Here is a 22234-nt window from a genome sequence, read left to right as displayed (position 1 = left end):
GACTACTTTCCTCATTGACCCTGATTATGCCACCAATGTTTAGAAAACTCCAATACTGACTTTAGGAAAACAGAATAATAAACTTTAAAGCCCTTAAGAAAAAGATGCTATTCTGTCAGTGAAGCAAGGCTTTAATAGTCACTAAAGCTGCTTCCCAGGGAATAGAAAGCTGGGAGGACCCTGGACAGGGCAGGATTACCATAGGTGCCGCGGCCCGCCATCTTGTGGAACTGCTGCCAGGTGAGCGGCCCCTGCACGTGCTGGATGTTCTCCCAAGTCCGGCCCGTGCGCTTCTTCTGGATAGCATCTTGGAGGAAGGGGTGGAGGGACAGCAGCATCCGGACCACATCTTGGGAGGAGAGCATGCTGATGTCCAGCACTGGAACAGACAGTAAACAGAGAAAAAGATTATGGAGGAGGACTCCATGGCACTCTCCTCTTCTTTGCCATCATTTCGGACCTCAGTTATAGTCCACGACAAAGACATTATTGGTAGTAGTCTATTTGTAGTGAATTCTAAAATACTTGACTTAGGAGTCAGAAGGAAAGAGTCTTCTACTAAAGTGGAAAGAGCAATTTATTATTTATTATTGGAAATAATACAAGGGAAAATAGGCTACTTTATATAAATAAAGAGGTCAACTGTAGAATCACTTTAAAGTAAAAAGACAGGCTTGACTTTTTAAAATCACACAAACCTGTTTCCAAGGGTGCTCACAAGAAAAAAGAGCTGTAAATGTTTCTTGATTTTTGTATACCTTTGATTTATAAACATCAATGGTATGATTATATGATGAATGGGAAAAGGGAACTTAAAACCTTTGAAAACTTAAAAACACTCTTACTGTAAAATATTTTCACAAAATAGAAAACACATAATGAGAAAGAAAAGCCTCCAGGCCAGTAGAGGAGCACAAACAGGTAGTAGAAGCAAGGCCAGGACTGGAAGTCACCTGCACACAGAGGGAGGGAGGAGACTCATGGTTTCAGAACAAATGTTCTCCCCGTTAGCAGGAGGGGTTCTCACCTAGAATTTGAAAAACTTCTGAAACTCCAGGCAAAACTGTGTATGCATTCTTGCATGAATATATGTGTATGTTTTCCCAGTAGAGAAGGTCCATAACTCTCATCAAATTCTCAAAACAGTCTGAAGAACTAATGAAGTTCAAGGTGCTCAGCTATGAATCTGCACAGCTGGGTTCTGGAAGACCTTTTCTGACTCTTTCTTTTCTTGCTGATTAGGAGAGGGGCATGGATGGAAATCTAAGATTTATCTACCACAAAAATCTGAAACACAAGGTGTTTGAGTTCTTAAGACATTTTTAGATTATGCCCTTATATCAAACACAAGTTGCAAACTGGTGGCCCACAAAGTTATGTTTTTTAAATTTTGGAATGAATCTCTCCAAGAAATTTCATACACAAATCTGGATTTCTAGCTTCTCGTGCAAACCTGGGCAACCTGGCGTTCCCGGGCCAAGACCCATATTCCTGCATGAACACCATTTGTTGGAGCTGAGGAGCAGCTGTCCCATCAGACAGCTCTCTGTGGTCCCCTCTCTGCTGCCCACAGGAGACTGAAGCAGGGTTAATCGTCCTTATTTTCAAAGTCTGGGCTTCTTTTTTTCTTACGAGGAAAGAAAACAGTCAAGTACTTCTTCCAGTCATGGCTCACATCAAAAGCAGGAAAACGACAGACCCAGAGAACCAGACTAGAAGCAGACATAGACCTCTGTGAGCTCTATTCCTGTGCATACAAAACACGTGTGCTGTGGAAGGACACAATTCAGGGCACTGCTTTTTGCAAACGTCGCCCCTCGCATCATTCATTTACATGCTCTGACCGGTACTTCTGAGCAGCTGACCTTGGATGCTCCCTGCAATCAAGGGCGCTATTCTCCATATCCAAAGATGATGCTCCTTCTCCCACGCAGACTACTGTTCTGTCTAAAGGCCTCTATACAGGGAAAGGAGCCACCAAGATAATCGTCCACATTTCTTTAGGGGAGAGAATGCCTTTTCTCTAATTCATAAACACACCAAAGCGGACAATGACTAAATGTCTGTTAAGTACAAGGCACAGTGCTGAAACCTGAGCAGTCATAAAAACAGCGTGACCTCTGAATACTTTGTGAGGGTCCCCACCTTCAAGAACTCTCCCTGCTTAGCCTACTCAGAAAACAACCTGTCACTCCCTACCACTGATCTTTGTCCTCTGGACATACTTTTATTATTCCAGAGTTCAAACTATATTTAAGAATCATATATACCTTCTCTCCTACAAAACTGAGAGCTGTTCAGAGCAGGGTTTGTGTTACATGTATGTAACCCCTCCAGCCTGGCCTTTGTTCCCACTACTCTGCAGAAACAACTCTCACTACGGGTACTAGACCACCTTTACCTTAAAAGCTCAGCTGCACTTCATTGCTTGTGGACCAGTCTCTTACTTGAAATGTGGTGACTCGGCAGAATTTAGCAAAGCCTGCTCCAGGCCTTCCCCTCGTTCTCTGCTTCTCCTCTACGCCCCTGAGTTATCATCGACAAGCCCACTACTCTCTTTACCCTGAGCTTCAGACCCATCAACTCCCAAGTGTCTACTTGACATCTTCATCTAGATATCTCAAAGAGATCTTGTTACAACTTCCCAAACTCAATTTATGAACCTTCTCTTCAAAACTGGTCTTCTTCCAGTCCACCTATCTTTGAATGACCATTGTATGCCCAGGTCTGGGTGTCTTCCTTAGCATCTCACCCTCCCTGAACCCCCAAAATTCAACCCAGTACCAAGCCCTACTACCTAAACATCTTTTAAATGTTTCCACATGAAAGGCTGTGCAAACTATCAGTTTGTGTGCTCCTGAAGACCCTCCTACTCAGCAGGCACAGGTGTCCAATATAAAATGCCTATATGAATTAGTACCAGAGGAAAAATAATTACTCCTCTCCAAAGGTATTTTGACATAAAACATTCTCCTAGTCCTTAAATTTAGGATGACATAAATAGCTCTTTCTTTAGTTGTCTTTTTCCCCCCAGAGAGATTGAGAGAGAGAGACAGAGACAGACAGACATAGAAGGAATAGAAATGAGAAGCATCAATTCATAACTGCGGCAACTCAGGTGTTCATTGATTGCTTCTCATACATGCCTTGACCAGGAGGCTCCAGCCGAGCCAGTGATCCCTTGCTCAGGCCAGTGATTTGGGCTTCAAGCCACTGATCTCTGGGCTCAAGCCAGTGACCATGGGATCATGTGGATGAACCCATGCTCAAGCCAGCAACCTCAGGGTTTCAAACCTGGGTCCTCAGTGTCCCAAGCTGATGCTCTATCCACTGTGCCACTACTGCTCAGGCAGTTGTCTTATCTTTTTAAGAAATGTCAGAAAACAAAGTAAAGAAATCATGTGAGAGATCACCACACCAATGTAACCTTCGGAGCATGTTTGTCTCTGGAATACCTACCGTTGCTATGAGGCCAGGAGTGCACAGTGGCACTCCTCACCAGCGCTTCGTCCACCTTTCCACCCGTGGGGTTGTCCACATACTGCCGACCCTGCTCCAAGGCATTAAAGCACTCCGTCCAGGAATCATTGTTATCTGCTTGCACCCGGTCGTAACTCCAGCTTACACAGGGAAGAGTTTGGCGATTGTTAGAGGAAATGTAGTCCAGGAAACTCAGTGAAGCAAAAGGTTGTGTGTGTTGATTTTGGAGGAGGAGGAGAAGGCTGACAGGTGGCTCCTGGGGTTTTCTGGCTGCCTCCACCTGAGGAAGGAAGGTGGTCTGACACATCATTAAGCGCCTCTCTGCAGCCTGACCAATATCAGAATTCTTCCCAAAAATATCCAACTCATCTTCCAGGAAGAGTCCTGAATTGTAGCCAAGTTTTCGGTTCATAATCGCACTAAACCCACAGGTACAGCGGTACTGGTCCTCGTTGGAAGAATCGGGGATGTAAAGCCCAACATCTGCCCCTTTAATGTTCATGTTGCAGGCACAGATGCAACAGCTGTCAAAGTTTCTGTCTTTAAAGATGTTCATCACAGAATCTGAAAGAATCAGCGTGACATAGAGACTGTGGGCTTCAGGAATCGGCTGCATGGTGGCGGGCTCCACAGAGTTCAGGGGCCGCGTGGTAGAGGGGGTGGAGGCTGGTGACCCCTGATCGGTGCTGTCATATTTAACAGACCCTTGACCACTGGCAGTGCCCCCACCTCTGGGAGTTCTTGGGGTCCTGGGAGTTCGTGGCGTGGGGACAGAGAAGCGAGGGGTTGCTGGCGATGGCAAAACTCCTGCTCCACTGTTGCTGGCTGGGGCGGCGCTGTTCAGCGTTACTGGTGTGTTCATCTGCGGTGTGTTCAGATAGTCTGGGTCTGCTAGGCTCCCGACGCTAGGCACGTTGCTGCAACACAGACAGCAACAGGCGAGAATCAGGGCACGTCACAGGGGCTGGAATGCACACACATCACCCCACCCTGGCCTGTACACTTATCATTTATGTGTGCTATCACTTGGTATACTCAGATCTTTCATTTAAAAAAGGGGGGGGTTCAAAGGAGTCAGTGCAGTGCATGGGAAAGCGAACAAAGAACACATCAATATGGTCCTTCCCTTCCACTCCTTCCTCATTTAAGCAATCCTCATCTGAATCTTTTGAGGGAATTTTTAGTATTTTACAGAAAACATGACACTGAGTTTGGTCAATGTAATTCTGAAAAACTACAAGCACTAAATAGAACTTTAACACATGAGTTCAGATGCCAAATTAGCTAGAAGACCATAGGATAAAATTTCCATCTAATTTGCAATTACATTTTTGTCATTTTTTGAAATTGAAAAGTCTGCTGGCGTACTTGTTCTCTGAGGCTATAATCTATATATGACTCTAAAGTAGTTATAATCAAATGCACATGAAAATTTCACATTTTTCTAACTTTTAAAATGCAGTCCTATCTAGGCTTGCATTTTAATAGCAATGTGTGACCATGAGGGAATTCTATTTTAGGAAACCCATTGGCCGGTACTGCACCACAGCTAATAAAAATATTACATATGCTGCTGAGAGGCCTCAGTATTAATTAGGTGGCCACACAGAAGTACACATATTGTATTCTAATTTCCAAACCTGGAAGATTTCTGTGGGATGAAAGGCAATTCTAGTTCACAGATTAATTTTAATATGCTATGCATTACCTATAGCACAATTATTTTTAGTTCCCTGGGACTTGATCACTTTATGCTATTTTCTTATAAGCAGTGACTTCTTTTTGGAATAGCTACATAGAAACAAAATGATATCTGCACCGTTTTGCTGTTTTCTTACTGTAAAATATTTTCTTGATGTAAATTCTTAGATACATGTAAACCAGAATATGAGACCATTTGTCCAATTAAAAAGTATCAAAAAGAACATACTTTTTTTTTAATGCTTAGTATTCTTTGGAAATCTATTAATAATACGCTTAAACTAATGTTCCTCCATTAAACTACATATTCATTCATTTATAATTTCAGAGAAAAATGTCATAAAGTAATGGCTCTTCAAATAAGTTTGTGATTTTTAATTAGCTATGCCTATATGACCAGCCTGAAAATCTGAATCAGGCACTGTAAAGAAATTTCAAATCAGAGGTACATTGGTATCTTTGAGCATAGATAAAAAATGACCCAGAAACCTTGATTAGCAATCACTGCTACCTCAGGGACCAAAATAATTTATATAATAATGATCTTTACTCTAATTGAACTCCTTTCAAATTTTCCTGTTCAACAAAATCCTAAAATTATTATGCAGTTCAGATCATAATCTATGACTATTAACTGAAACCTAAATAATTAAATTGCTCCCCATAAGTAGTTAGAATAGTTTATCCTGCATAGTAACCTGATTTTCCCCAGTCAGTAAAAATGGAGTGAGTACCAACGCTATGCTAGATTCTGGATATTCAACAGTGACAAAGAGGGAGAACATTTAGCTCACAGCAAGTGTGACAGGCATGATGTAAATGAGTGCTGTGTGCTGAGTGAGGCTGAGTGCTGGTGTGGTGTGGTATGTGGTGTGTGGGTAGGGATGTGTGTGTGGGGGTAGGGGTGGGGGGGTAGGGATGTGTGTGGGGGGGTAGGGATGTGTGTGTGGGGGTAGGGATGTGTGTGTGGGGGTAGGGATATGTGTGTGGGGGTATGGATGTGTGTGTTGAAGTAGGGATGTATGTGGGGGGGTAGGGATGTGTGTGTGGGGGTAGGGATGGATACGGGGGTAGGGATGTAGGGTTGTGTATGGGGGGTAGGGATGTGTGGTGGTTGGGGGTAGGAGGGGTGTATGTGATAGAGATCACAGCAGGAGGACCTCGCATAGTGCAGAAACACACTGTCTAATAAGGTAGGCACTAGCTCCATGTGCTAAATTTAAATTAACTTCAACTAAAAATTCAGTCTTGACCTCAACTAGCCACATTTATTTTTTTTAATTTTTATTTTATTTATTGATTTTTAGAGGGGGGGAAGAGAGAGAGAGAGAGAGAGAGAGAGAGAGAGAGAGAAGGGGGAGGAGCAGGAAGCATCAACTCCCATATGTGCTTTGACCAGGCAAGCCCAAGGTTTCGAACCGGCAACCTCAGTGTTCCAGGTCGACGCTTTACCCCACTGCGCCACCACAGGTCAGGCTCAACTAGCCACATTTCAAGTGGGCACAGCTATAACATGAGAATAGCAGGTGCCATGTTAGAAGGACAGGTCACAACACTCGTCATCAGGGCAAGTTCTATCACAGCACTGGTTTAGAACGAGATCCTCCGGATGGCAAGTGATAGATTTCATAGATCTAAACAATGATCTACATATTAAACCCATCGCACAGCAGAGGGCCGCATGTCACTTGTTTTGGCGCACCCCTGTGAGAGACTGAAGTGTTGAGGGGACTGTGAAGCCACGCAAGGGTCTGTGTCTAATCGTCGGGAGCCAGCCACACAGCCCAGATGACGGGTTGGCACTCACACCACAGGCTCTGCGCTCTTTCATACTACTGGGGACTTGTCATTTCCGCAGTACTTTCACAACCAGTAGTTGGTGGGATCTTTTAGAAGTCTATGTAAGAAGTAGGGCAGGATGATCCCACTTTAAAAAAGGAAGACTAGGTAAAATGGTCACTTAAGACCATATACAAAATAAACAAAAAAGGAAGGTCCTCTGACACTGTAGCCATGCATTCCCAGGATTAAGGTTTTTATACTACATGTCTCTGTCCCAGTGTTTCATTCTGATACTGATATTACATACATGAGCACAAGCCTGTTTATGACATGAAAGCTGATATCACAAAAGGTTTAATATGAGGTTCCAAGTAAGTACCCCACAGACTGGATGTGAACCACAAATTTGTCTTCTCGGCTCTTAAAATGCCACTTTGAACTAACTGCCAACAAACTTTGAATTAACTGTCAACATATTTAAAAAGAAAATTTACACAGAACTCCACATCTCCAGCCTCCCACATTCCTGCGTGAACCACTCGTGATTCAATAGCACACGTCACTTTAAATGGGATGTACTTGCAACCGCTCCTCACAGACCCTGTCCCTCACAAGCCCCACAACAGTGCCTAGTCTCTGCTATTCTCAGTCCATTTCTCCCCTACTTTGCTTACCTGGTCCTGATAGAAATTTGAGATTGTGGTCTTTTATTTTTTGCATTTAAGTTACTAAGAAGTTATTAATCATATAGCAAACAGATTCTACATTGTTGATTTAGGTACTATTTTCTGAACAGTTTGAAATATGCGCAAGCTACAATAAACACCTCCTTTTCCTTTTCCCACACCACACCCCCTTTTATTGCTGCTTTCTCATAAGACATGGGGTCAGCGACTGAGGGATCATCTATGTTAATATTATATTTAATTAAGTTTATTGATGGTAAGAAAAATTTGTATTTTGTTTTATTCCAAAACGGACAGAACTTTCCAGTAGACCTTATACTTATTTTTTATTTTTATTTTTTTTGTATTTTTCTGAAGCTGGAAACCGGGAGACAGTCAGACAGACTCCCACATGTGCCCGACCGGGATCTACCGGGCACGCCCACCAGGGGGCGACGCTCTACCTACCAGGGGTGATGCTCTGCCCCTCCGGGGCATCGCTCTGTCGCGACCAGAGCCACTCTAGCGCCTGGGGCAGAGGCCAAGGAGCCATCCCCAGCACCTGGGCCATCTTTGCTCCAATGGAGCCTCGGCTGTGGGAGGGGAAGACAGAGACAGAGAGGAAGGAGAGGGGGAGGGGTGGAGAAGCAGATGGGCGCTTCTCCTGTGTGCCCTGGCCGGGAATCAAACCCGGGACCCCTGCACGCCAGGCCGATGCTCTACCACTGAGCCAACCGGCCAGGGCCGACCTTATACTTCATTTCAAAGGGCATTAAGTAAACACATTTAATCATAAATTTATATGAAACAAAGTACTCACTACTACCACTCCAAGAGTATTAGCAATACAATCTAGTGCTTGATTCTGTGGTAGACATGACTTGACAGAGAATAAGCATGAACACCATGATTCGCTACACAAATAACCTTACTTTTTGCATGTACACAGAATTTGTTTTCAACACAAAGTAATGTGCACAAAAACGTAAATGGCCAATAAAAGTTCCAAATAATGTTACTGTCATCATTTTAAATAGTTGAGATAAAAATCATACTAAATCTGGCACATACTTGTAGCCATCTCTAATGAAAGTGGCTGCAGGTGGCATGGGCAGTTGTTCAATTTTAGGAGGGATTGCCCACGAAGGCCGAAACAGACAGGCATCTGGTATCTTCAGAGGTAGCAGGCATTGGCTCGGCAACATCTTCAGTGGAGCAAACATGGAGGATCCCACAAAAGGTTGAAAAGTTGGAACTTTGTGCACATATGAGAAGTCCTGTGACAACAAAATGACATCAGTGATAATGTTGGTAAAATAACTTAGGACACAGCATATAGTGACAAAAATGACTGTAACTATTTCTCTTATCTGACCAGTAGAAAATGCTAATGCCAAAATTCTAAATTGATCAAAAGGCACTGTAATTAATATATGAAGCAATGTACCTCACGATCCAATTCAGAGGATTCTTAGCAACTTATGTATACATGGCATAAAGATAGTACTCTTTTAAAGATGAGAGTGTGAATCCCCTTGAAAACCACCACTCTGCCTTGGTAAAACTAACATATTGGCAATACCTTTATTTCCTCTGGCTTGGGACTTCCTAAGCCGTCTTCCACTTCCATTTTGAACTCAGTGAGTTGTGTGGAAACCATACTGACCATAGGACTCTCCATCATGCCTAATGCTGTCACTGTCTCTGAGCTGATTCCGTCTTTGTAGTTCATGACGGGAGAAAATGCAGGGTGCTGCTCCAAAGAAGGAGGGGTGGGGAACATCCTTTGCAGGTCTGCAACTGCTAAAAAAAAAAAAAAGAAAGAAAGAAAAAGAAAGAAAGATCAAGCCATTTCTTTTAACAGGCAAGACTTACAAAAAAAAATTCCCAGTTTATAGCCAGAAACCCTACTTGGCATCAGAAATAATGTTAACTGAATGGTCACATCAGTTACACAACAGAATATTAACAATTAAAGTCTCTAAGAAGAATCATCAGCAGAGTTATCCTTTTCTGGAACTTAATCACTATCCTCTAGATCCTTTATAATTTGACCTCACATTAATTAAAGAACAAAGTCTACATATTTTTTTCTTCTAACAACCTCATTCCCTGAGAAGTCTATGAAGCTGGAAGCAATTAGATAGAGTAGGCACTTTATTAAAAATTATATTTCTATTGCAAATATGTCTGAAATCTTTCAGAATTATATAATTGTTATGCAGCAAATTTTACATGGAAAAATCCATCAGGAATTTATATTATAGAAAAAAATTGCTTAAAGCTATAATGACGGTTTATATATAGTAGTATTACTCAGCTAGTTTGACAATCCCAAAACACTCACTGCTCTTTCTGAAAATGGTTCTATACCCTCTTTCCAAATTGACAGTAAAATGAAACTTCATAGTGAACAAACCTACCTAGAATCAAGACAGTTTATTGAGAATTAACTAAAAAAAAGTATCTTTAAAAAAATATTTCTAACAGTGATTCTCAACCCTTTTTTAAAAAGTTATTTTAATATACCTGAGGTTATTTATCAACATTAAGAGTGACTCATTTAGGGACTGATTCTTAAAAGTATGAGTATATGTAATGAAACACAACTTGTGGTTGTACAATGTGGCCGCTAGAGGATGCCCTGTACAGCAAATTCATTTGCAAATCTGGAGACACAAGTTTGGATCAGTGATATGGAATGGCATCTGATGCCCTAATTTCCAATCATACTGCTCTTTCTAGAATCCTCAACATTTAAACAGGCACACAGTAGCCACTGACTAGATTAAGATGTGACTTCTGGCTCTGAATCAGAAATTCTTAATAAAGAATAACTGCGCCATGTTCTCCCCTGGCCTAGAGTCTAAGGCACAGCTGTCTAAAGAAGCAGCAGTAGGCTGGATCTCACAATCCAGGTGCCCCCAGCACAGCCCTGGCGTGCTCGGGTGATTTCTTCTCTTAGGACCTCAGCTCCTTCACCTAAAAAGGAACTTGATTAGATGTGTGATCCTCACCAGGCTTTCTTTTATCCTTTTTTTTTAGGGGCAAGGGAAAGACTCCATCATATGGAGGCAGAAAAAAAGGTGAGAACCTCTGGATTCAATAATCTTTACCATAGTTCCTCGTTAAACAATTATATAATTCTGAATGACACCCTCTCTTGGTCTCAGATATATAACTTGATATTAAACTATACCTACTTGTTACTGTGTGTTGCTTTCTTCATTATTACAACCCCAAATGAATTATTATGGACCTATACTGTCCCAAACAGGATCCACTAGCCACACGTAGCTACAAAATACTCAAAATAGCTACAAAACACTCAAAATGGGAATTGTCCCAATTGAGCTATGCTTACATGTGTAAAATACCAGGTTCCAAAGAGTTAGTTACATAAGAAAATATATAATATCTCAGTATCTTTTATATTGATTACATGTAAAAATGACAGTATTTTGAATATGGTCATTATTTAACAAATATTATTAAGATTAATTTCACATGAGTTTTTAAATGTAACTAGAAGAAAATTTAAAATTACTTATGTGGATCTTATTTGTGGCTCACCCTGTATTTCTCCAGGATGGTGCTGCTCTAGACATTATATTTTATGTCTTTCCACACCAAAGTACTACTGCAGAATGAGAACTTCTCGCCATGCTATTTTCATTGTTACATCTTGGGAGGAAATATTGTGTGTATGCCCACAACACACACTTGTACACATTAAAACAATCCTCTTGCCTCATATATCTGCATTTTCCTGATGCTAATATTTTTGCTATATTTCACATTCATTAATTTGTGTAAACTGTACTTTATCATAAAATATTAAGTGGCTTCCTTTTAAAATAATTCCATTTTGAATAAAAATAAGGAAGAGAGTACACCATTCACTTTACTAGGGAATGACATTAACCAGCAGGACAATTTGAGTGAATAATGTTGGATGGGTTATCAGACACGTTAACATGTAACATCACTACTTGTCACTTAATGTCAAGAAGGCAAAGGGTTAATTGGTTCAATACAAGAGGGGAAAATTCACTCATCTGACCTATTCTGTACGTATCTGCTTTAACAATCATTCTTTTAATCTGTGAGTTCCATGTTTGTAAAATTCTGCAGTGCAGAGTAATAAAAAAAAGAAAAATGTTTAATTAAAAAAACCACTGCAACTGGCTGGCTATCATCATTCATTTTCATACATGTCATGCTTGAGAAAGCTTTGCATATTTTAAAAAGCTATGGATCCACTAAAGCTGTCAAAATCCAATCTCCGTATACTTCACACTTCTCCATCTGAGTAAATCAGCTCCACATTTATAGGTTCATAAAACTTTTTGACTCATCCCTCTGACATGGTGGTTTTTCCCCTCAATTTGTTCTCATTACCAGCTGAAGTTAATGAGAAGGTATTAAAGAATGATTTGCAATGGAATTATGTTTCTGCTTCAGAGTATCCCCAAAGCTACCCTGACTTTCTTTTCTCTTCTGGAATAATGTGGTTTCTGAGGGCAAAGAATAACTAGAAAACAAAAGTTTCTCTTCTCATTAGCATGCATAATAAAGCTAGTTGATCACAAAAGGAAACACAAAAACTTTACTATGAATCAGAAAAAGAACAGAAAACAAACAGTACTCATTAAGCTTGTATAAATTAAATTTATGAAAACTGAAACATGTCACACAAGCTCGTATAGTAGAATATGGCTCTGAAATTCACCGCACAGCACTTATCCTACTAGGGAAGGGCTATTAGAAACACAAACCTAGAACAAGTTTTTCCACATTTTAAACCATAAAAGTTAATTCTTAATTTGAAAACAAAGGGCAACGGAATTCAAATTAAGATAGGTCTTGTAGCTGCCTGCTGTCTTCCAAACGCAACTTACACAAGTTCAATTCATAGTTAGCATTTTGTTAAAATGATAGAAAGAAGGAGGGTGATCTCAGATAAGGCACCGCCCAGGGTGACAACATTATGTGTTAAGTTGTGAGTAGTAAGCCAAAGCTCAATTTCCTTGTCTTACTTGGTGGGTAAGGAACAGCGGCTCTTCCATCCTTCCCAAGAGGTCGGTCTTCAGTCCCAACCGCAGGCATTTTTGATGACCGAAGTGCAGGTGACACAGCCTAAGAACAGAAAAGATACTTTCTTAGTGAGTGGTCACCAGGTGAATTTCTAAAAATACCAGCAGGCAGTAACAAAGCTTGGATACAAGCTTATCAAGTATGAGAAACTGAGTGAAACAGAGTCTTGTCATGGATCTGGCGAGGGCAGACTGGGTCATCCAAACAGAGCTGGAAGGCCTTAAGCCAATCTTCCCTCCTAGGGCATTAGAGAAGTAGTTTCAGGAACACAATAATTACATTAGGGCGGGGCCTCCAACTAGTAACTGGCTATCAGTCTTGTTTTCCTTCTGTTTGGAAGAAAGCAGTCAAGAGAGATGATTTCAAGCCATCCCAAACTCTTCTTTTATTTTACACACACACACACACACACACGCATACCCAACAACATATATCTTCTGCTCCTATTTCCACAGTTATTGTTCATCTTCACTAAAAAAAAAGCCTATCTCATAAGATAGGTACTGAAATATACAGAAAGCTTTTTATTTGTTGTTCAAAACAAATTAAGTCTTTAGTAGGCAAGATTATCTTTAATAACTCAAATAAATTGGTGGCAAGATAAACTAAAACAAAGATTCTCACAAAAAGAGGCCCCTTTATTTATGCACACTTATTCAATGTCAGTGAATTGAAATGTAAAATTAAATTCAAAGACATATGAGATGAAAACTTGGACAGCAGCCTCCCAACTTCATTCAGATACTAGTAAAGTGAATAAGCAGAATGATTCTAAGGTAAACTGTTCCCTTGATTAAATGTCAGGGTAGATATCAGAGTAAAGTAGAAACAATCATTTCAGAGAAATAAAAATTAAATTAAAAATGTTCAGCTCTCTATTGTATAGTGACATTATGAAGAAAAGAAACAAAGTAAACACTGCTTCATTCAGCCCCACAATAATAACATAATTTACACAGAGAGCAAGTACAAGGGGTTCACAATCACTAGAGATGGTGGTTGTGAACACTACCGGGCTATTCCACAGTGCTTACTTTTTATCTGTTCTTACTTCTCCCTTTCTACTACTTCTTTTATTCCTTTTCTTTTCATACTTTGTTCTCACCATCACCAGCAAAGCATCTAAACTAACCCTCAGGATCACTGAAACCAAGCCTAGATAATGCTTGGTTTCAGACAGATCATCAAGTTAAAAATATTCACCATGCCTGGATCAATAATAAGGAAACGAGTCATTTCCATCAAGTTTGCCACACTGCCATGTCCTCTTCCTTCAAATGCTGCCTGAATGCAGGTTCTAGTGCATTCCTGCCTCGTGTATCAGACTGCCGGAAACCGGCGCTCACTTCACCCGCTCCATCTGCTCTTGGTGCGGTTGGAGGAACACGTCACTGGTAGAGTTCCAAGTCCACAGCACTAACCATGGCTAAACCCCCAGCCCCTATGATCTTTACCCACCATTCAGAAAACAAACCAACAGAACAGTCTGTTCAGTACCCCTCAAAGCCCGACTAGTTCATTCTGGTTGCACAGCCAAGGCTCACACCGGGCACATCCCTCCCACTGCCCACTAGCCCAGTCTTTCCACATTTCATGTCACATCCATTCTTCGAGGCCGTTGTGATCTCAGAATCTTCTAAGTACTTATAATCCTAATGGCACATAATATCTGTTAATCAGATATACTTTATTTTAAAGTGAGAAAGAGCTTTAGAAATCTGATTCCTACTTAACCTTCAATTCTTAAGTTAAACACTGCCTGCTTGTCACTTTATACTTGAGCGCCCAGCATCTTTAGATTCAGATTAATTACTCCCCTGATATGATTTTAACTTTATTTACATAGTATTTCTCCTGAAGTCTGTGGTGTTTGAAGTGTAAGGATAGAAATTTAATATTTGTAACCTTGAGAGCACTTGCCACAAGGAAATAATCATCAAATTTGTAAAATAAATGGATGTGAAGAAAGATAAATACATAAATGAAAGAAAATAACCTAACAGACTGAATTCCCTGAAGAAATAGTCTGTCTCACTAGTCTCTAGGTACCCCAGAAATAGCAGGCACTTCTACATGCCCAAAGGTACAGAGCTGGTTAGGAGGACAAGGACACAAATTTCCTGACTCAGCTCAGATGTTCTCCAAAGAATTGTAATTCTTATCTGTCACTGTAATCACATGATGTCTTGTATTATTTAACTTCTATGTGCATAAATTCTATTTCCCTACTTTGGTGCCATAATCTTAAAAAGTATAGAGCATAGTTGTATATCTCTCAAAATGGAGAGCTAAAGAGACTACACAATACATTTCTATTAGTCCCTTGACATTTAAAAGGATTTTAAAAAATAAATGTGAAAGATTTTAACATTTACACCAGGAATAAATAACATTAATGAAAAAATGCCATCAACAAGCAAATAAACCCCAAGGAATGTTACAGACTACACTAATAACTTCTAGAACATTTTCAAAGTATACACACATTGTTGATAAACACCTGTAACCCTGAACCTGAAAGCCCCCAAGTTCAGCAGACTGAACTATAAAGAAATGCTGAGACACCGACCTAAGTCCTTCCATTTAGGGAAACTGTCTGTGTAGCCATGGCAGACTCACCCCAAGTTCGTCGTCATCAGAATTATCAAAGATGTTGTCTAAGTCATGCAGGGAAGGTGCCAAATCTGTCACCTGTGTAAGGCTACTGGAGCCAGCTCTGCCAGCAGCGTTATCCTGCCGGACATCTGTGGGAAAGGAGACAAAAGACAGAATGAGTGTGTTCGTTCAGGGAGAAGAAGTGAGGCGAGGACACGGATCTCAATGAGCAACACCTGCCTGTGAATTTTTTCCCTATGTCTTCAGTTAAATTTAGAGACAATTATTTCCAAATATGTTTATCAGTTTTGAAAGCAACTGAAAAACAAACTATGAAAAATATATTAAAGATGAGATCAAATGATTGCTATTACAATAAGAATATAATTGTAAATTGAGAAGCATCTTCCTCGCATTTTATTTTAGCAACAATCCAAGTGAGGCAAATAATCATTGTACACACCTGTTTTAGTAGCAGAACTGAAAATAGACATGGCATTTTTCCCATCAGGCACCGGCGTGGAATGACCTGGTGTAGTGACATCCTTGGTACCAAATCCATCCTCTGACTGTATAATAAATTCAGCCAAACAAAACACATGAACACCAACCCAAAGTGTGGAATATGAGGGAGAACACAAAGAATTAGAGGGTAGAATGGAACTTGTTATGAGCACAAGTATGATAAACCATGGTCTATGCAACCAAAGAAGTAAAAGGTATGTGCTTTTCTCTGAATTTAAACAGAACCAAAAACTCCCCCACATTCCCTTCAATTCTATGGAGTATTCCAAGTCAATCAGGGTTTGCTGCCTAAATGGTACTGGTGGCATGTGATTACAGACCTGCCATGGTGTTAAAAGCTGCCTTTAATAACATTTTGGATGCTGAATTGTGGTTTATGCTTTCCAGATTTAGATAGATATCTGTAAAGGACTCTAAGGAGTAGTCTCTTGAATTATACTGGCCTCTTTTCATTGTCTTATTTCCTCTATGTTCAAGAATGCCTCTTTAAATGGCTCAGTATTTTACAATGTTTTAAAATTTAAGGCTAAAGACAGCAGACACCCCCAGTACTCATTTTTGTGACAAAGAAACCAGTAAAATTAGTAATGACACAGTCTAAGAGTGGTGTTGATATTAATTCAGATAAAATATATAAGTAAAGCGCTTGGCACAGTAAACACAGTAAGCGCTCAATCAACAGTAGTTACTGTTATCAACATTTTTTCTTTACATTTTGGGTATTTTGGAGTCATAATTAGAGAAATAAGCAGGGAGCATAGGCCAACAAGAATTAGCATATGAGAGGAACATGCACTGTACAAGCTCCAGCCTGGAAAATATGAGGCTGCATTTATGTTCGGCTGACTTTTAAACAAAGGTGAGCCATGACATAAAAGGGAACAATACGCTGTTCAATACGATAGTACCAAGAGCATGAGTGTGGGGACAGAGCAATCAGGCAAGACTATCTCAAACATTCTGCCTCAAAAGTTTTGTACTGACATAGATCGAAACCCATACCACGTTGGGCTCTCTATATTCACTGGTACCTTATTCTTTTTCAGGGAATCTTTTTCCGTTCCTTGTTTGCATTTCTTGTTTGCTGTGAAGATGTATTTTATGTCACCGTCCTCAAAAGTGTATGGGTCGTTGACTTCTCCCAGACTGTCTCCAGGTTGTTGTGATAGAGGCAACGGGTCAAGGAAGTGGAGTGGCTGCATCTGGGGCTGCTTGTCGTGCCAGATTTTAAACCGTTTATTAGGTTGTGCTAAGAGTCTAAAAGGGAAAATAAATGACAGCTTAGGCAAGATTAAGTAAAAAGACTGATGTTTCAAAAACAGCAGCATTTATGATTTAAAGCATTTGTCAAGCTTAAACAAAACAAAATTAATTCATCTACATAGTCATTTCTTTCAATGACTATATTCACAATTAAGTAAAACTTATCAGCCTTTGTCAGGAATATATGTTTGTGTCTGAGTCCATGGATTCCACTTGACAGCACAGATGGTTGTGGTAAAGATTAAGTGAGATAGTCTGTAAGCTGCTAAGGATAATGGGTAGCTCAAACAGAAGACATAACTGAATAGACACAAAGCCTTCCTTAAAAGTGTCACAAAACATAGAAGTGTGACACAGAAGTGTTACAAAAGTTCCACACACACTGACCGCAATGTGAAAAGTCTCGTAAAGCTATACTCTTTGATTAGCAAACAGCAGGCCCAAAACAAAGTAATGCTACCATATTAAATGCCACAATGAGACCTTTATACGCCAGCATGTTTAAATAATGATATGTGTGTTAAACTTCACGAACAACAAAGCATTTGACTTTTAAACATTTTCCAAAGGCAGAGTTTAGAATGGCAAAGAAAGCCTCTTTTATTTGGGACCTAAAGCTGCAACAGAGAGGTGAGGAGGAAAGCCCCAACTCATGCTGACAGCCCTGGCCTCTCTAGGGGAGATCAGGTGGGTGGCCAGGGGAGCCGCCTTACCTTTGCAACGCAGTGCTCTCTGAGTTTACCTCCATTTTGGCATCACACCTCTCACCCTGCAGCTCTGGAGGCCGGAACTCAGTGTCATCAATGGGCGGGAGATGAAAACTCTGCCACCACTTATCCGATGACTCCAGGTTTGAGGGCCTAATCCCACAATATAAGGCTGTCTCACTGACCTCTGCCATCAGAGGCAGTCTTTGGCCTACGAGGACAGTTCTGTCATCCAGAGTTGACAATTGCTGGAGTTCTAGCCCATTTCCATAGAGGGCTGGATTCACTGGGACAGATGGTGGGTCCAAACTCTCCGTTTCCTGACCTCGTGGCTGAGGGCTGAGTGTTGGTGGCAGAGGGGAAATAGGGGAATGAGGTGAATCCATAGGATTCAGATTCATTTGCTTGCTTGTATTTCTGGAAGGCACGGCCATTTGCTTATCATATTTCCTACTGCTAGACACCTCTAAGGAGGAGTCTATCCCTGCCAACCCCAGCTTCTGTCCTGGTGTGTCCTGTTCCATGCATAATTCTTCAGCCACAGAGGGCCTATGGTGAAATGGGATCAAGGGTCTCTTTTGCAACTTGTCTCCCTTTTCCTGTCTTTCTGTGGTTTTGTGCTTAGAAGAAGCAGGAGGTGGTAAAGATGCAGATGATGATGGTCCTGCACTGAACCCTGGTTGAGAAATTGTGGGAGGTCGATTGGGTCCTACAGCACGTTTTAAAAGTTTATGCCTGAAATGAGAATTAAAATAAGGTCAACAAATACACAAATGAAAATAACTGCATCATTATAACATTACAAAAGAGATGCTCAGACGAGGTTATGTCTTTTTAAGTACTCATTAGATGCACTAATACATGAAATAGGACTCTAGGTGTTAATTACATTTTTAATGACTAAAAACTGCAAACACCCTGATGAGAAGCAATAAATCAATCACACACAAGTTAAGAGATAGACTTATGAAACAGAAACTCATATATTGATAACCCCTAGAAAGTTACTAATTTGAAAAAAGTCCCCAAATCTTTCAAATTTGGTGAGGGCCTCAGATATTGTATTTACATGGCATCTTAAAGCCAGTCATGAGATCAGCTGCCCCCCAAGAAGCTTCTAATTCCTATTTCACAACACTTTATAACTCTAATATAGAATGATTTATAAAATGGCTTGTATCATTATAGATCAGGAATAAAATAACTGTGTAACTCTTCCCCAAACCATGAAACTAAGATAATGATGGTGAATTCAAAGAACATATAATACCCAAAATATAACAGACTCTACATGCCACTACTTTTAAGAGAGAAGGGGAAGGAACTTTGGGTCCTGCAAACACAGGTTACAATGAGACAGACGTGAAAAGGCGGTGTGAGTGAGCACATCCCCGGACACACAGTAAGTGCCTAGGCGGGAGCAGCAAGGCTGCTCACATCCTGACACACTTCTTGGCAAGAACAGCTATAAGAAACTGCTTAGTAAGAACCATGGATGATGCCAAGGTTTAATCTGTGCAACCACGGTATACAGCAGGTCAGCCAGTTCCTCCCAATATATAAATCACTCCCGGGGAAAAATGTAAGCTCTCCAGTAACTCTCCGAGGCCACCAGGGTGGCATTAAATTACTGCTGCACTGCACTAAATGATGCCCTTGTGGGCAGTAAAATGGATTTGTGTGGCATAATGGGACGGTTTAGTGGGACAGCAGGATGGCCACCCTGCCCCATAAGGCCATTAACCAGTGTGAGGAGTGGAGCGTTCAATAATGCGTTTGGTAACTCTGCAGTAGATTATCTGAAAACACTCGTGCCAAAGTCTTTGTTCCACTAAAAAACAAAGATCCCGACTTTGAAAAAGGTTGTCTAAGCATAAAGCTATTGTCAACAAGGCAAAAACTGTGCCTTAAGTCCCTAGGGCACAGTACCACAGTAAGAGAAGACTGTCTCATCTGAGAGTAGCTCAATTGTAATTTGTAAGGATGCTTACTTTAAAACCAAAGTGCTAAAAGTTCCTTACATAAAACTTCTTGATTTGGATTTTCTCAGACAACATTTAACCATATCAGTCCCTTGATAGATATTTTATGGTAGCCTCTTGAAAGTAAGGGTTTTTTGCAAAGTGAATAATTTTATAAAGTCATTTTCCCCCATTGTATTTAATGACTCAGCTACATTGTGAAATGGTTAGAATTAGATACAGCAGCAAGAAACAGACAGGTATTGCACATTTCTGAGCAGAAACGGGCCTCACTGAAGTGGGCAGCAGGAAGATCAGCCCCAGAAGGCTAATGCGTGGGTGGCCCCACAGTGAAGGAAGGAGAGGCAGGGCCAGACAGTGCTGAGACACGCAGGCTAAGAGAGGGGGAAAGGAGAAGGCGACAGCAGACCTTTCAAAGGACGGAGATGGGTATGGCTAACACACATGTAAGGTATTTAAGAACCCTAATGAGAACTCGTGACAATAAGATTCTTCACCACCACTAAGAGGGTAAGTCAAAGAAATATCCACAAGGAGTGCAAAAGTTTTCTACAGGAAACAGTTTGGGGTTATTCAAGTATCCAAATGAAGGAGCAACAATCTTAGCTTTTGGCAGGTGTTGTTACAAATACCTGCTTCGGTCATCAAAAACCACCAACTACAACAAAACAGATTATCTGAGGAAGGTCTATTTAATCCAAATTCTATTAACTCAAGCCAACTTGTTTAATATAGTTATCTCTGTTTTAAAATTAAGAGTAGTTAAATAAACTCATTTAAAGGACAAGAGACTATCTTGTCAAGTAGATGCCTTTAGCTTTGACACAGCCACCCAGGAAATCTGTGGCAGCAAACTGCCATCAGGGACAGTCATCTAAAAAGGCTCTTTTCTGAATCCTGACAATAAAACTGTATTGTCTGCATACAAGAAAAGACCTATTCTCTTCCCTGCGGGAGGAGGAAGATTTAAAGGAAACAAGGGGAAGTGGGGACTGAGAGGCTGGAGAAAGCAGCTAGAGCACTGGGCCCCATTCTCCCAGTCAGCCCGGCTGTCTCCTCTCTGCCTACCTAGAGCACGAACAGCTGACTCTTTGGGTTGGATCCACAAAATCCCAAGTAGCAGGATTGTTGGCAGGCTCTTCTTCAAGGGTTGGAGTTGACATTTGGCTCCTCCTTAAAAAAAGGTTAAAAACGTGATTTGTGTTAAACATAGTATCTCTGGAGAAGGAAAGTTAAAAATACTCGAACACATTTTACATAGTAATAGTGCCCTACAGACAGATAGTTCAGAGCAACCTCAGAGGGGAGGGGGGCTAATACTTGTCCTATTTCCCAAAAGAAACAGGAATCAAAATACATCTTTTTAAGTTTAATGTGCATTTTAATATGGATGATACACATAGCAACTAAAACAATATCTGGTACTATTTATTGCTGCTTTTTAAAAAGTGGCCTAAATTTTGCAGAAATAATCAAAATTTGTAAAAAATTATCTTTTCATAGCATCTGTAAATTATATGCCCTCAGATCCAAACTTTTAATGTGAACTAAAAGACAAGAAACAAAAATATTTCCTACATGTCACTGACAACTGGGAGCAAAAATTAGAGCTTATTATTCCACAGTGAAAAAGAACACAGGGCCAAATTTTTTATTGCTGATTTTGCTGTAGCTGACACTGCAAAGTGTCTCAATGATGACTCTGCAAGGAGTTCTCTTGCTCTGCACCCTCCCTGCCTTTCTGGGCACCTCAGTCTCCACTCTGTGCTGCTGGGAGGTGGGGGGGTGGGCACCGTCTGTTAGATTTGGAGATGAAAGGTTAGTGGCGATAAAAATAAAAAATGGTAAATAAAAAAACCAAGAAAAAGAAAATGTTAACTTGGAAACTTTCTACTCTAGGCCTTGCAAATAGAAGGGAAAATATCTGTATCAATTATCCTAAAGGAAAGGATCATTTTTAAGTGATTAGAGATAATTTTTTAATTCTAGGATGTGACATATGACTTTTTAAGGCAATTTTAGTTTACCTTCTACATCTTCTTCAGCAGTCTATTCTAGAAGCAATTCATTGAGAAAAAATATATAACATGAATTTGCTAACAGCTTAATCCAAAAGTTTTAAATCTGTATATAAAATATTGACTAGAAAGAAACATCTGACTTCTGAATGAGTGCAGTTCTTAGCAGTTACTGGCAAAAATGTCCATATTTATTCTGTTCCAGAGAATCAAGACTCATTTGTTTATTTGCATCAGTTAAAAAAATGGACATCTCAATCCTATCAAAATAGATATGAAATTATGTTAAATATGTTTATATAAATCTTGGTAAGTAAGAAAGCATTTATTGACTACTGTTTGTCATTATCATTCATGTGACTAAAATAATCACCAGCAATTTATTATTTTTCCTTTTTCTTTTCATTTTGAGGAGGGGA

General features: G+C 40.3%; 1 protein-coding gene across 2 annotated transcripts in view; it reads right to left on the bottom strand.

Moving 5' to 3' along the window:
- The window catches only part of MED13L (mediator complex subunit 13L), a 280583-nt gene that overhangs the window by 24418 nt on the left and 233931 nt on the right, over positions 1-22234 (bottom strand). Inside the window, exons 9-18 of one of the 2 annotated variants that reach the window (XM_066260496.1) lie at positions 20866-20970; positions 17822-18550; positions 16877-17102; positions 15784-15889; positions 15345-15469; positions 12668-12767; positions 9211-9431; positions 8700-8905; positions 3460-4397; positions 200-379 (exon numbers count right to left, since the gene is read on the bottom strand). In XM_066260496.1, coding sequence (XP_066116593.1) covers positions 200-379; positions 3460-4397; positions 8700-8905; positions 9211-9431; positions 12668-12767; positions 15345-15469; positions 15784-15889; positions 16877-17102; positions 17822-18550; positions 20866-20970 — 2936 coding nt within the window. The remainder of the gene's footprint in view (positions 1-199; positions 380-3459; positions 4398-8699; positions 8906-9210; positions 9432-12667; positions 12768-15344; positions 15470-15783; positions 15890-16876; positions 17103-17821; positions 18551-20865; positions 20971-22234) is intronic. The other variant, XM_066260495.1, reaches the window with a different exon arrangement.

Source organism: Saccopteryx bilineata, chromosome 2, assembly GCF_036850765.1.
Source record: "Saccopteryx bilineata isolate mSacBil1 chromosome 2, mSacBil1_pri_phased_curated, whole genome shotgun sequence".
Lineage (NCBI taxonomy): Eukaryota > Metazoa > Chordata > Mammalia > Chiroptera > Emballonuridae > Saccopteryx > Saccopteryx bilineata.
This window is presented reverse-complemented; position numbering and strand designations above follow the sequence as displayed.